Below are 15,168 nucleotides of genomic sequence, written 5' to 3'. Positions count from 1 at the left end.
TTTTGTTCTCTTCATGTCTGAGACATTTTTGCCATATAGAATCCAGCAGAGTTTCCTTCCCCCCGTTCAAGTTATTTATCAACTTTCTGTTCTACAAGAAGTAACATTCCTCAAACTAAAACAAACAAAATAACACCCCCTACCTTGTATTAAAGTTTCTTTTACATGACAGACATGCTGAAGGGAACCCTTATTTTTAAGGGAGAATTGTGTGTTTAATAAATGAAATCTACAAGCAGTAGATTGGGTTCGAGTATGGTAAATACTGTCTGTGGCTGAAGACTGGCTGAGGATGTGGAATTACTTTTTTTTTATTGGAGGGAGCAAGAGGGGGAATAAATCTTGAATTTGAGTGGTGAACATGCTTATCTTGCTCAGTCAGTGTTCATGGTAGAAGTGTTTTTGCTTCTGGAGCCTCTTAGTATGCAATTTATTTTGTTGTCATTAAAATCACATTAGGCTTTTGAAGATCTGAATGTGTATTTCAAAGATGGCACTATTTTCTTGGAAGATTTCATAGTGATCTCTTGCAGATCACAAACTCCAGTGTAGGTACAAAGAAATGATACACAGAAACCAAGTCATCATGGTAGCAGGCATGCGTCATAAAGTGGATTTTGGACATACTCTGAAACTTTTTTGCTTGTGCATCAAATTCTTTAGGAATTTTTCAGTATCAAGTTGGTAAGAAAGAGAATTTCAAATACTGCCACTATGTAATTCAGTGCAAATAAAGCCTTTCCTCCATAAGCCTTGCTTGTACATAAATGGATGTTTTTAGTACCAGTTTTATACACAGATGCGTAGCAGACTATGGGAGGTCATTATTCATATAAAATGTAGTGACATTTGAAAATGTGTGTCTTTCCTACATCTGCATTACTTTAAAGTAATCTGTTAACATAAGAAAGTATCACAAAACAGGAATGATATTGAAATCTCCGGAACAGAGGGAGAACAGCTGCTGCTGGTGTTAATGGTACCTTCCTCTGCTATAAGAGCAATCCACTAAATTGAGCTCAGCTCTTCCCATCAGAGACTTGGAGTTAAATCTTTCCATTAGCTCCCACCACCACAACAGGTTGTATCTTTTATTTAGGGTTTCTCATACCTGCAGTTCCTATTAAGTGCAGCTGTGGTGACATAAAGCTGTTTTAGATTCTGAATCTTGGATTCACGTGTCCTGAGAAAAAAGATGATTTTCTGAAAAAATTGCTATGAACATGTAGTGACAAGCTGTTGCAAGTTTGTTGGTAGATCATCCAGATTTTGCCTCTTTATACAGTCCTCTGACATTCTTTCTTGAGTCCAGATACCCAAATAATAAAGATGACTAATAATCTGCTGTGTACCTTTCTAAGCAGATGCAGTGGTGATCATGTGGATCCCTGAGCTGGTGACTTCCAGGTTGGATTACCACAGTAGCACATGCTTAGAATCAACTATGCAAGTTGGAAAGCTCACCTAATTTGACATGATATCTCATCTGCAAAGTACCAGCAGTACTCTGAAATACTGGTCTCCATGTCAGTGACTGACTGAGGGCTAGGACTGTGAGTTGTAACAGGAACAACTAAGGAACCAGCTCCTTCTCAGCACCTGAAACGTTTTTCAAGGTGGTTACAAAAAGTGATCTACCCATACAGTGTTGTCAGTGCTGGAAGCTTGGGCATCTAGCGGGGATGGGACAGATATGCACTGAGGAAATCAAAGAGAAAATTTTATTTTCAGAAACAGCCACATTTTGGAGCATCTTTTTGCCTTTTTTTCCCTCAGTCAGAACATTTTTAAGGGAGAAAGAATCATGCACCAGAATTGCCTTTTTTTTTTTTTTTAATTATTCTGATTTCACAATAATGTGCTGAGTACAGACCTTTGTTACACACATTTTAAAATATTTTTTTTAGTAATAGAAGATCTTTTAACTTTCGTGGAATATGTAAGATTGTCATCTTGGCTTTCAGCCAGTGTAAATTTGGAGGGAAATTCCACGTGAGTTTAGAGGTTAATAGAGACATTCATCTGCCAAGCTGGGTTTTTCCCTTCCTTCCACAGGGCTGTTTGGAGCTGCTGAGGGGTTTGCTAGTTTCAGCCAAGTGGATGGAAGTTCACGATTAATGTGTTTTGTTAAACACGATCAGAAATAAGAAGGGAAAGAATGTGTATTCTTCAAGCCTCCACAAGGAGGCATGCAATATCTGGCTTATGGATCCTGCCGGTTTTCATCTTCAGAAATCATTTAAGAACTTTGTCCTGCTGAAAGGGAGTGGTAATAAATGCCCCTCCTGCTTGTGCTGGCTTTCTAGCGATGTGATGGGGTTAACTTGTGGGGTGTGGGGAGGAGTTGTTACCTCTCAGTTGTGTTTCTGCCTGCACTATTTTGCCCTCATTGATGCTTAGACCCAAAAAACATTTACAGAATGTTTCTCTGTGGATTGTTGCAGTGTTCACAAATTTGACAGCAGTGCATTTTTCTTCTGAAAGCAGAAACAAGTTAGGGATTGAGATGCACTTTCTGTTTTTACACTTCAGTTTGTGGCTACAACAGAGACACGCTTTGGGTGAATAAAATGTCAGCAGGGGGCACTTTGTGAACAATGTTCCGTGCAGGCTTTCACTTACCCAGGCACAATATTCCAGCTGTTGTTTTCTGTAGGACGTTTTTGTGTTGACATTTTGGGTGCATAAAGGGAATCAAACAAATGCTCCTTCCTGTTTAATAAAAATAAATAGGAAATCCAGTTTCATCGCAATGAATGCACTTGTCCTGCTGTCTTGTCAAGATTCATTTCTTCAACGCAGTGACTTCTTATTTACCCCTCTGAAAGTATAATATCAAATATTCTTCCATTAATCTCTAACGCCTTCCTGTGATATAATTATCACTGAAAAATGAGGAAAAGTGTAGCATAAAGTAATGAAAGTGCACAGTGGGGTGTTTGTTGTTGTGTTTTTGGAGTTTAATCTTTGATTTGTTTTGGTTTGTTTTAAATAATAATGCTATTATAGCCAAGGTGACCTAAAAACAAGGTTTGTGGGGAGGGGCTTTTATTAGGCCAAGAAATGCTCTTGAAAGGGAACACACTGTTTCTTGAAGGGTCTGTGTGTTTGCAAGGTAGTGGTATCTTACGTGTGTGTATACGTACGTATTTTTCACACAATCCTCCATCTGCAAATAATTGAGAGTTAGCTTGCATTCCAGAGCTCGAGTCTTTTGTTTGATCTGTTTTTCTTCCTCCTTACCTGGGCTTGCAGGGGCTGAGGGGAAGTTTGCTTGTTGTATGGGTCAGCCTTAGCCGTCAGAAGGAACTGATGTTTAGTTATCTTTTCAAAGGTCATTTCAATGGTGGTCAGAATCTCTGTGGAAAGAGATGGAAAGGAAAAGAGAAGAGTCTAAACTAGGACAATCCCAGAAGTTGAAACAGAAGTTGCAGTAAGGATTGCATTACCCATAGCAGTATGGTTATGTGCTGCATATTTAAAAATAATCACCTTCCACACTTATTTTCAATATTTTTCTGTATCCTTTGTTCAACTGCTGATTATCATGCTATGTGAATGACTGCCCTCAGGCTTAACTGAAATAGTGGTGAAAATTCTGCATCAAGTGTACTACATTCATTTATTGCTGATGATCTCTGTGGGCCATTTCTCCCGCATAGTGTGGAACTGAAAGGAGCTCAGAAGAAAGCATTAACCAGTTAAACTGGCCTCACTGTAAACTTGGTTTGTTCATCTTGTAGTTTTATCTAACTTTTTGTCTTTTACCAGTGTCACTGTCAAACGTGAAAAAATGAACTTGCTTTTATAGCCGTTCTTTTGCAAGAATAATGCACAAGGATCTCTTAAGAATTTCTTTAATGTAGCAGATTATCAGCCTATGCTCTTGCCACATGAAATACGTAGGTGTGGGCCACCAAAGTACTACAAGTGAGAGAAATGGAGATACCTCCTTCCTAAATGTGTGAATTGTTACTGCACTCCTTAATTTTAAAAACTATCCTTCTTGTTTGCAATGAAAATCTGGAAAACACAAGAAATATGTGCTGCTCATGTCTGCACACTGAGTGAACTTTAAGACATGTGCTTGCTGTGTCATCACCCAGGCAAGGGAGGACAAATCAAGGTCAGCTAGTCATTCAAATCTTGCCTTGCAGTCTCCCAGGAAAACAGAATGGCAGTTGTATATTACTACTGGGAATGGCATTAACTACAGCTCTGGGAAAATATAATAAACAGGGACATTTAAACATCCCAAGTGCTGCTGCAAATCTGAGTCATAAAACAGTAGGGTTGTAAGCAACATTTAGAGGTCATCCAGTCTTCTTCCCCCCACCCTTCATTCCTCTACTTTCATCTGCTCATGTACTTACTGAGATTCATGACAGTTTGCATCAGGAGGGAGAATTGCTTCTGAGGGTGAAAGAAGCAGATGACTGAGGGAATTGGGCATTCCTTGTAGGCGTCGGCCAGCACAGGGCCTGCTCTTAGATGTACAGCTGGGCTGACCCTTTCCACAGCAGCGAGGCTCAGTTCTAGCCCTGCGTGCCCACATGAAGATATTTAAGCAATTATTCATTTGCTTGCCCAATAAATTTTTGCAGCTGTATGGTCACACAGCTTGCACTTGTGATTGAAGGCGCTCATGTTGTTCGCGTGCCTTGACACCTTTTGACAAGCAGAGGACTGCTTAAGTGGCTATTAGATTTTTAGAAGTCATATGGTCCTTGAGATGAGGGCAAGCATTTCAGACTTTTGGGACTGACGGACGTGTACAAATTCCATGTTTCGGGCTTTCTGATTGTACAGGAGCCTAGCTAACTGTAGGAACAACTGGAATATACAAATTAAGAACTCTTAGAGACCAAGCAATTGCTCTCATAGTTTTTTTTTTTTTTTTTTTTTTTTTAAGTTTTAATCAACCTTTTTTTTTTTAAATACATGCAATCTGATAAACATTTGGAAGGTAGGACACAAAAAGACAATCACAGTATGTACAATTCTTATATTTAAATCTTTCCGTGAAGTGGGACCCCAGCAGTTATGCTAAGCTGCTCTGTACCCAGGGTAGCCTAAGTACCAACCGAGCTTGTCCACAGCAGCAGCACAGGCTGTGCTTGGAGTTTTGTCTCTTTGCCCCACCATGGGGAAAGGGCCCTTTGTTAAGAAAGTCAAAGGTAACTATCACCTTTACCTCAACGGATACCATTTAAGCTATATTTTATTCTGCTTCCTTCCTTGCAAAAACAATCCTGTCTTTTCTTTGGAAAGAGGGTAGAACTGTTCCAAATCAAAACGGCTTTATATGCATCCTTGTGAGTCACTTCCCTCTGCCTGAGGGCTCAGCCAGGAGGAGTGCCTTGCAGTCACCGCTGCTCACCAGCCGGGGTGAGCAGTTCTCCGGATGCTTCTCGGTTCTGTAATAGGGTGGTTGCAGCAGCTCTGGCCTGAAACAAAACTTATGCACTTTCTTGATGTTGCTGGTATACAGGATCCTATCAATCTTAGTTTTACACAGGACATCTGTGCTACCTGAATCAAATGTGTCCAGAACTAAGCCCATTTAATTTGCATAGGTATCAGTTACAATTATTCTGACAGGTTTTTAGTTCTTTTTTCCTCCAAAGATACTGTTTTTAAAGAAGTAACATTGTCACAGTAACAATTTCCTATTGCACAGTTCTAGCCCAAGAATCCAGCTTTTGCAGGATGATCATTTTTACCTTGCTGTGTTTCATGACAAAAAATACTGAATTCAGCTGTCTAAAGCTTTTGACTTAATTAGAAGTGGATTTTGTAATAATACATCACTTCCTTCCTTTATGTTGTTTTCTGAACTTGCATTATGTTTCTCGGTCAGCTTCACCCTTCCGCTGAAGAAATACTACATTTCTTGTGGAAAAAAAGTTGTTGCTGATAGCCTATGACGCTTAAGGTTAAAAATGGTCGCTAAAGTTCCACAGGCTCAAGTTTCACAAGGTTTCCTTATATTTCACAAAACGCGGATGTCTTCCAACTTCCAGTTTTCAGCGGACACAGAATTTAATTGCCTCTTCTCCTTTCAATTCCATTGAAGGACAGCAGGTGAGATACTAGGCGAAAGATCTCACTAGGGTCAATTGCAATGTGACCTTGTAGTTTTGTGAGTCTTTTATCCTGTCATTAACGCAAAACCACAAAATCCAAAATAAAATGTTCATACTGGCAGCACTAAAACTAAGCTCCAAGAAACAAATGAAGAAGCAGACTTGCCATCTCTGAATTTGCTGCCTTTGGTTTTTTGAAACACCAAAATGCAGGACATGAACACCTAGTGCTAGGTCCGATTTCAGTTTTTCTTTCAGTTTTCAGTATTTCTTTCATGTGATTCTGGAACAGTTGTCATGCTAACCCTACAGAGGTGTTCTGCCCAGCGAGGTCCTCTGGTGAGGAGAACTTTCCAAAGAGAAAGTTGGTTTCCCCAGTTACAAGTGCCAAACCCCGAGTGTGACCAAGAGGTGGAAAGAGAGGGGAAGCATTGCCAGATATGGCACATCAGCAGGGCTTCTGGAGGAAATCTGACTGTGTCCTGAAAAAAAAGAGAAAGTCAGCATGTAACTGGTGGCTTTACAAGGAGTGTATTTGAAGTTTGTTCATATTTTACATGAATGCATTGATGAAAGATTGTTTTTAGATTTTGGCTCATTTTCAAAATTCTTCGTGTGTGTGTGTGTACCATCCAGAAAAAACAGTCTTGAGGTACTGTGACATCATTGTTTCTCCTTCATTGAAAAGGCACAGAGACTTAGCAGCAATGAATACGACTTCCTTTTCTGGATGACTGAGAATACTTGCTTAAAAATGTGGCAGAACAACAACTAAAAGAGTATAAAATACATTATCATTTTCCCTACTCAAGGCCTGAGGTAGGCTTTGTGATCAAAAGTCCATAAATAATGGTAGTAACTATTAAGAAGTGTAGGCCACAGACGCTGAGGTGGTAGCAGCACTGTGTACCACTATTGGTACGTAAGCCCCAGTGTGGACGCAGGGCACAGATTACCCTTGCCACAGATGGTACCTGCAACCTATGCTGGATGTATACACAAGTGAAAAAAAGATTTTGAACCCCTGGCTTAAGCAGTAGAGAAATTTTTCCTGTATGTGTTTAGGTCCAAGTCCTTCTCTGGGAAGATCAGGGTGTATATTGTTTTATACATCAATTCTAGGCTGTTCCTTTTGCTGTGGTATCAGCTTTCAGTATGTTGGTGCAGTTAACTTACTGCTAGTAGGGGTGCTTCCCCCCCTCTTCCTAGAAGGGTTATGTGGCATTAACATGTAAAAAGCAAGTAAACATCAGGTATTCCTTGTTAACAAGTTGAAAGAAATATAGGATTATAGCAAGTCTCCTGGCCTCTCATGACCTCTTTCAGGCCTCTAGGAACTTTTCATTTTTCCCCAAAAAAATTTAAAACAAGTTCCGGTTGACCCAGAAGGAGTCTTACAAGAAACTCAGAGTGATGGTAAAATTAGGCTCTTTAAAATAACTAGGAAAAATAATCAATCCAGCAAATAAACAAACATAAATTAAGAAGAAGTGAAATAGATCAAAACTGTTTCTGTTTTATATAAAAATAATAAATATCTGCTGATCTGGCTAAGATGACTGTGAAGTGTGAGAACTCTTTCTGCATACAGTGTCTTTGTTCTAGCAGGTCATTTAGCTTTTCTAAGTCTCTTGCAAAATAACAACTAATACAAAACAGATTCTCTTCCTCCATTTCTTAAGAAATTGCTTAAAATTAAAAAAAAATGGGAGCTGTGGCTGGTGGTTTTCTTTAAAAGAAGTTGCCAACAGGAAATATTTTTCCTTTTTTCAAAAAATTATGTTTCAAAATTTAGGCTTTTGTTCTTTTCTCCATCCCCAAGCCCCCCCAATTCCGGCAGTACAGGAACCTTCAGGTATCTAAAGTGTGTGATTCAGTTTGTTCTTCTATAGCAAAGGTGAAACACTCCCCCTTGTCCCAATTGCTTTTTTTTTTTTTTTTTTTTTTAATTAAAATACCTTTTCATGTTAAGAAATAGTTTATATTGAGGAAAAACTGTCAAAGATTTTGTCTGAGTCAAACATATATACAGCTATCTTCTTTAAATACAGCTAATTACCTGTTGGTTTTGAGAAGCTTCCACTGCTACTGCATTAAAAAGTTTGACCCTTAATAATTTCTTATTTCTTGTGGAAGGTAACTAGAGATATTCTAGCTCCTGTTCTGTTTGCCTTTATAATGTTATAATGCGGTGCTGTGTCACTGAAGGCACATTATACCATCTTGAATTTAACTTCATGTTTTTTAAAGACCTTTTAGCCAGCTCGTGAGGCTATCTTAGGTCTAAAAAGGATACTTCTTATAAATTTTCAAGTTGTTTATTACTTATAAAGTACAAAGCTGATTTTTTTCTGCGTGGTCATTAGATAAAACACTGGAACATTTCCGTAGTTTCTATTTGAGTTTATTGCTGCTTAATCTGGCTGTAACGTCATACTGTGGCTGAATTTAACATGTTAACTGTAATATAATTATTGTTACGTAATGGATTATATCTTTTGGTTACACTGAGTAAAATACAAATTGCAGCTCTTGGGTTTTATATGACAAAATGATACAGGTTTGATACCAGTGTAAGATTTTGCAGAGCTAATAAGAATAATTTGGTTTACAATCAGGATTTTTATGGGATAATTTACTGACAGTGTCATGTCAGAGCTGGATAGCCCTTTTGTACTGCATTCACTCCAGAAGTGTTTACAAATGACCCTAATGTAATTGCTTTTCTGTAATGATTAAACCTAGACATTAGCATCTGCACTGTACTTCAGAATTGCCTTTGTATGAGATCTACTTTAATCTTCCCAGAAGAGCGTATGTGGAGTCATTAATCGTGTATTCTTAGAATACTTATTACCTTATTTACCCAAAAGGACCTCCCCAAATCTTTTGTTCGTACCAAGGTAATTTACAAAGGTCTTAACTCCCAGAGCCAAATGGCTTCCATGTTACTTCATTTTTATTTATTTTTATGATGCCCATAATGGTGAGTAGCTTTATGGACTAGTAACCGCTGACACTTCAGTAGTATTCTTTCTGCAGTCTAGGTCTGTCTTAGTGGTGGAGAAATTTTTCCCTGTCTGGGACAAGTGCATTTTGTTACTTAGTAAGAGAGAACAAGCACCATAAGTCTGTTGGACTTTCTCTATTCAGCACATTTTACCAATCTTGCAAATTCAAATGAAAGCACTGGATAATCACTTAAACGCTTAGCAGGTTAAGGAGTATTGCCTTACCAGAAGGGGAAGGTGCCTCCTCTATGCTCGGTGGAGCTGGAAAAAAAAAAATAATCAAAGTTATTTGTTTGAGTGTAGAACAGAAAAATGGTACTGATAATTGATCTAAGGGTTGGTGGTTTTTTTCTGAGAAAGTATAGATTTGTCAAACAAATTGAAAGTTTAAATATGATCATAGAATTAAATCAGAGTAAAAGATACCTTACTGCTCCCAAAAATTAGATGATGAAAACATTTTGATTGTGCATTTTCAAATCCCTTTTTTTTTCATTTAGAAAACTGTGAAACATTTCACTTTGAAATTTTATGAACTTTTTTTTTCTGAACAGTATTTCACTGTACATTTTAAAATGCTTTTTCACATGAGAATGATGTGCATTAAAACAAAAATATTAAAGGGTTTATATTACTTGACAATAAGTAATTTTTCTATTTTAAGCAGAATTAAATGTGTGTGGTTGACCATAATAAAAGTTTCCAGCTGATTTATTCAAGCAAGCCACCTTAGAAAATTTGCTTTTTCAGTTGGTCATCTGGTCAAACCCAATGCCCCATCATTCTGCTGGCCATGCTTGTAGGTAGTTCAAACTCATTAGCTCAGTTTGGCATTATTCAAATATGTGTGATGGTCTCATTTTCCTAAGGAAGAAAAATAATAATTCTTGTTGCATGTGTCCAGTCTTGCCACCAGATCCAGATTTTCCAGCTGCAAGGGAAAAGAAAATTATCAACTGCCTGTCTTTCATCTGAAAGTGTATATAGCCTGGACTTTGGATCCAACTGCCAGAGATGAAACTAATCCTGCTTCACAGACCCAAGTGCAAACAATGAAATTCTGTTCCTCTGGGACAAGGTGGATCCAGGATGGTATGAACCTATAAATAACCAAATACTTAAAAGTCGGGGGAGACCTCATTATTCATTAAGATCTGCAAAGGGAGGGGGAAGAGGCAGGCGACTTGCCTTCAGGAGTCCTGCTGCTTGTGTGGATATGCTGTGCTGAAGCTTAACAAAGATGCAGAGTTTTTTTCCTTCTCACTTATTTTTTCAGCAAAAGCAAGGAACACAATGAAACTGAGTGAAGTTTTGCTTTAAAAATTGAAGTCATGCCAGTCGATGGCCATATTATATGGCTTGTCAACAAGAAATGCTGCCCTCAACTCCCTCCCTCTGAACTAAAAAAGGAATCTTACCTGTTACAATGAGTTTAATTTTAGATTTCTGTGTTTCGTTGGGATGATCCCCAGTCTGTTTGTAGATGCAGTCGTATACAGCTGTGTCCGGTAATTGGACATTGGAGAGCTTTAAGGAAAGGTTGCCATACTTCATCTGGTCCAAAAAAAGACTAGTTCTGCCATGGTAGCGTTTGTCCTGCAACTTCAGCGAATCCTGCCCATTGTGAAAAAAGTGCACTAAGACAGAGTCTATCTGCCAGTAGAGCATTGAATTGGAAAGGATCAGCTCTCCAGGAGAGGTGGTGGTGCAAGGCAAAACAACAGTTTCTCCAACAAATGCATGGCATGTTGTGTCTGGTTGACCTGGAATAAAAAACAGACAGCTTTCTCAGTGTGCAGCAGAGCTAGGGACGCCAGGTTTCCTGTAATTTGGCTTCGTTGCATCATTGTGGTATCTCTTCCTCTCCATTCTTCTGCCCGTGTCCTCCTGGTCCCAGCCAGGCAGGAGGCACTATGTGCTATGCCAGGACTAAGGGCCATGTCTGCTCAGTGCCCTGCCAGCGGTGCAGCAGGACAGATGTTGCTGCATGCAGGTTGCCTTCTCTTTGTCCGTGTGGGTGCTACGTGAAGTTGTCTCCTTAGTTGGTGAATTTTCTCCCAGCTTCTGGGGATCTTAAGTCTTTGAGATCAAGTGCCTGATTTGATTATAAATAGTCGGTCAGTTCACAAGAGGAAAAGGGGATGCAAGGAAGTGAAGATGGGCAGACATGATTAAGCAAGTTTTGGTTTTGTAGGAATTCTGACTGAAGAAGGAAAAGCATGAAAAGGGTGTTATATCAGCAGGAGAAAAGTTCTAGATAAGTTTGATCTCCCCCAACTCCCATTGCTTGCCTATCAGATCATGGCTCCCGATTTGTAAATAATGTGCTAGAGGCCCCCATCTCCCTTCCCCTGTGACATCTTGCAGAGGGTCTGACAATGCTTTTTTCTGCAGGTCTAGCTTGCTAACACCTGTCCTGTGGCCTCTCATAGTCTTTGGTATAGTTATACTCTCAGTACCCCAGAAAGAAGGTCTGTCGTTCCCACTTGAGGTAAATGACTTTTTCAAGGCCTCGGGGAGACAGGTACTTTGTACGGGTGGCCAGGACGTCGGGCAGAGATGCTACCAACCTTACCAACCAATTCCAGCATGTGCAAGAAGAGGGGTGAGGGTAGCCTGCTGGTGAACAAACAGGCAGACAGGCAGGGCGGGAAGCCAGATGCATCTCACTTATACACACTGTTCATTGAATAACTTTGATACGAATTATTTCTATAAATTCTTCCAAGTTAGTTGAAAGTATACTAAAACTTGCACAAGTTGGATGAGTCTGCCACTATCATGTAGGACAACTCTTACTAGGTTTGTGGTGTTATGTTTTCTGGGGGAACACTGAGCTATGGAAGAAGGCTTCTCTGCATTTATGAAGCATAGACAACTAGGCATTTTCAGGACAGAAAGTGGGCTTAAATTAATGCTTTGATCAAAACGGTTTCATAAAATTATTTTATAAATTAAAATGCAGATGAATTCATTTGGATAAAAAACTCGTCCGCAGCAGGGAGCAGAACAAAAGCAGCATGAGTCTGCAATTGTGCCAAGAAGAAAAGCTAAAATTCACTGTGAAACAACTCAATCTGTTTTCATGGCCAAAGTTCTGTGAACCATAAGGGGTAAGTAATCAGTCTAAATAAAGAAAGAAATGTTTTTGGTCACAGTGTGGTCATTCCTGTGTTCTAGGCCTGCATCAACTCTGTGCATATATTGGGCTAAAACCAAAGAGAGTCCCAGTTCCCCCCTGAAGTCAGAGACATCAGCCAGGGCTCAGCTCGTTACATGCTTGGGCCTCTGTTTCCATATTAATCACTGTCTGTTTTGAGGTTTGTTTGGTGTCACATTGTGTCTATACAGACAGACATAAAAGCAGAAGGAAAAGTATAATTCTTATGAATTATAATTATTATAATTTAGCCTCATAGCTAAATCACAGAGCCAAGGAAGCATCTTTGGTTAGAACTCTATCACCAAACGTCTGCTTTCCTTAGGTTTTCAGATTTTTCAGCTGAAAATTCCAGTCTACTTTTGCCCAGTAATGTAAAATTTTAGCTGAAAAAGCACCGTATCCCCAGTGCTCTTTATAGTTATTGGTGGAAGGAGACTCCCCTTTACTGTGTGGAGAGCTCAACCATTTTCAGACTGTATCAGTCACTGACCAGATTTTGCTTCTCGAGGGGAACCTAAATTACAACAGCCTCCAAACAAGGTCTTATTTTATTTATAATAAAGCTCAGCCTCCACTATACCTTTACTGCCATAGCACATATGACCCTACACTCCCCGAGGAGACTGCCTCAGCCCTGCAATTAGTGGCATACCCGGGCAGGGCCCTTAGCTGGACCCAGCACACCTAGAAGAGCCACCCCCGGCTGAGGAAGGGTGGGTGGGAGCAGCCTGAGGCCGGTCCCTGAGCTGTTTGGGCCTGGGGAGCTGGGATGGGCTGTGCTCAGCAGAGTCTCTCTGAGGCCAGGCCATGTCTGAACGCCATCTGAGGTTACGGCTGACCGTGGCGGCCTCACCTCACCACAGCGGGGAGGCGAGTGTGCCGGAGGCTGCTGTGGGTGTTTTGTAAGCTCTGGAAGATGTGAGCCTCCAGAAGAGCTCTCTGGTGGGAAGAGTTGTGTCCACAGGATGCTATTAGGAGAGAGAGTGCTTGCAGCATATGGTGTTGCACATGGATGAAGAAAAGATAGTCCTGAAATTAACAACAGTTGTAGCTCTGCTTAGAAAAATGGACAATAAGCATTTGTTTGATGAGAAAAAGAGCGAGAAAGAATGTTGGTCCTATCTCCTGCTTGCAGTCACTTCTACATTTGATACTGGTTTTATAAGTGCATCTATTTGCTTTTTGGCTCTTTGTTCTTTTTCTGAAGATGGAGGACAGCAGTGCCTAGCATAACCATTCCTTTCCTGCATGATACAGTGTATAAACCCTGTAACACGTGATGATTCTTTGAACACCCACAGCGTTCAGCTCCCCACTGCTCTACGCTGCTTTCAGCTGGTAAGACCAGGGCATCAGGAGGCAAAAAAGGAGGCACTGCTGAAGTTGCCTGAGACAAGAACAGGTGACTGAAATCTGGCTGTAACGAGTTATTTAACAGAGCCTGCAGCTGTATGAGGTCTTTTGTAGATGAGAAGAACAGATTTCTGGGTACAAATCAAATAAGTGCCTTTATGGAACCTAGTCTCGAGGAGTAAAGTTGTGCTGAAGACTAGTGATGCTGTGTTGAGAGTCTCACTGAGGCTGCTGATGCAGCAGGAGGGGTGGAAGTGGAGGGGTCCTGGCTGAAGCAGCTGTGCAGTGAGCCCCGGCGGCAGCCGCTGCTGCTGGGGTGTGCGAAGCAGGACGAGTGGTGCTCCTCTGATCTGCCCGGTAAGCTTTGTGTGTGAGAGGTGCGGTTTTCTACCTTGGAAAAACCATGTGTTGGCACACAGCTTCCACTCGTAAGACTCAAATGTAAAGTGAGATGAGTTTATTTTGTGGATTTTTTTTTTAATCGTGTGTTTTAAATATTGCCCAAATGTTTAAGTCTATCAAGGTGAATTTCAGTGTGCTAATTTAACCAATCTGTGAGATTTCTGTAACAAGAAAACACTGCTGCTTCAGAATCTGAAGTGTGGTGCAGGGAAGCTCATAAAGATTGAGCTTTTTTGTTTTTCCCTTTTTTCCTCCCCCTAAAGATGATCTAGGGTAATCATCTTCATTTATTAATTATATATTGCTTGTATCAGAGGAATATGGGATGTTAGGGGGCAATCTAGAGTTTACGCTTTGTGGAAAAGGGCCTGGAAGTGGAAAGGTCTTGAGTGTCTCCCAAGTTAATTCTGGTGATATTAATGCAATTCTGGCAGTAAATGAAGTAGTTTTGATAGTGGAAGTTAAGCAGAAAAATGTTCCAGTGTTAGGAACAGTGCAGCAGGGATTTTCTTGTGTTTCTGACTACTTAGGAACTCGAATTGAAATGTGTTACCCTGACAAGGTAGTGTTGTGTGATTCCTTACAGGCTCATGTCTTACCTACATGGAAAAATATTTTGGGGAGGGTAGGGGCTGTTTGCAATCCCAGTGGCTTGATCAGAAACACTGAAATTGAATTCCTTTATTGTAGAGAGGGGGAAAAAACTGTGAAAGGGTAGTTGCTCAGATGAGTGTATGCTTGCAGGTGCACCCAGCTACTAAAAGAACACATCTTGAGTGGTAATAGGCTTTTCACACTTCTCTGTGGAGCCACGTGAAAGTTTTCCCTAAAAATGTGAGTTGTGCTCCCAGAAGAGAGAGGGAGACTAGTTCCAAGTAAAGCTTAACCTTCTGAACCACTATAGCACCTGATAAATGTGAGGCATTTCTGGGCAAGCAGAGGAGACTTGACCACACATGAAGGTCTTAATATTGCTGAATTTAAGCCCCAGATAAGGAAATTGAGGGGAGTTGCCCCTGCAGCTTGTGGAAAACTCCCTCACCAGCACATACTAGTGCATTCCTTTTGTAGGGAAGAGTGTATCTAATCTATATAATGTCAGAAACCCAATTCTGCTAGAACTTGGCAGAGCATGTGCAAAGAATCAGGGAGA

The 15,168-nt window shown here is 40.3% G+C and overlaps 1 protein-coding gene across 2 annotated transcripts in view; it reads right to left on the bottom strand.

The window, feature by feature from the left end:
- Positions 1–4,947: 4,947 nt before the first annotated feature.
- LOC116961954 (V-set domain containing T-cell activation inhibitor 1-like) overlaps positions 4,948–15,168 on the bottom strand; it is a 36,141-nt gene continuing 25,920 nt past the window's right edge. For both annotated transcript variants that reach the window (XM_032994489.2, XM_032994490.2), the window contains 3 exons: positions 10,516–10,860; positions 9,323–9,358; positions 4,948–6,568 (listed from right to left, as the gene is read on the bottom strand). In XM_032994489.2, the coding sequence (XP_032850380.1) occupies positions 6,465–6,568; positions 9,323–9,358; positions 10,516–10,860 (485 nt within the window). In that variant the 3' untranslated portion in view covers positions 4,948–6,464. The remainder of the gene's footprint in view (positions 6,569–9,322; positions 9,359–10,515; positions 10,861–15,168) is intronic.

This window comes from Tyto alba, unplaced genomic scaffold (assembly GCF_018691265.1).
Source record: "Tyto alba isolate M040663 unplaced genomic scaffold, T.alba_DEE_v4.0 Super-Scaffold_14, whole genome shotgun sequence".
NCBI lineage: Eukaryota > Metazoa > Chordata > Aves > Strigiformes > Tytonidae > Tyto > Tyto alba.
This window is presented reverse-complemented; position numbering and strand designations above follow the sequence as displayed.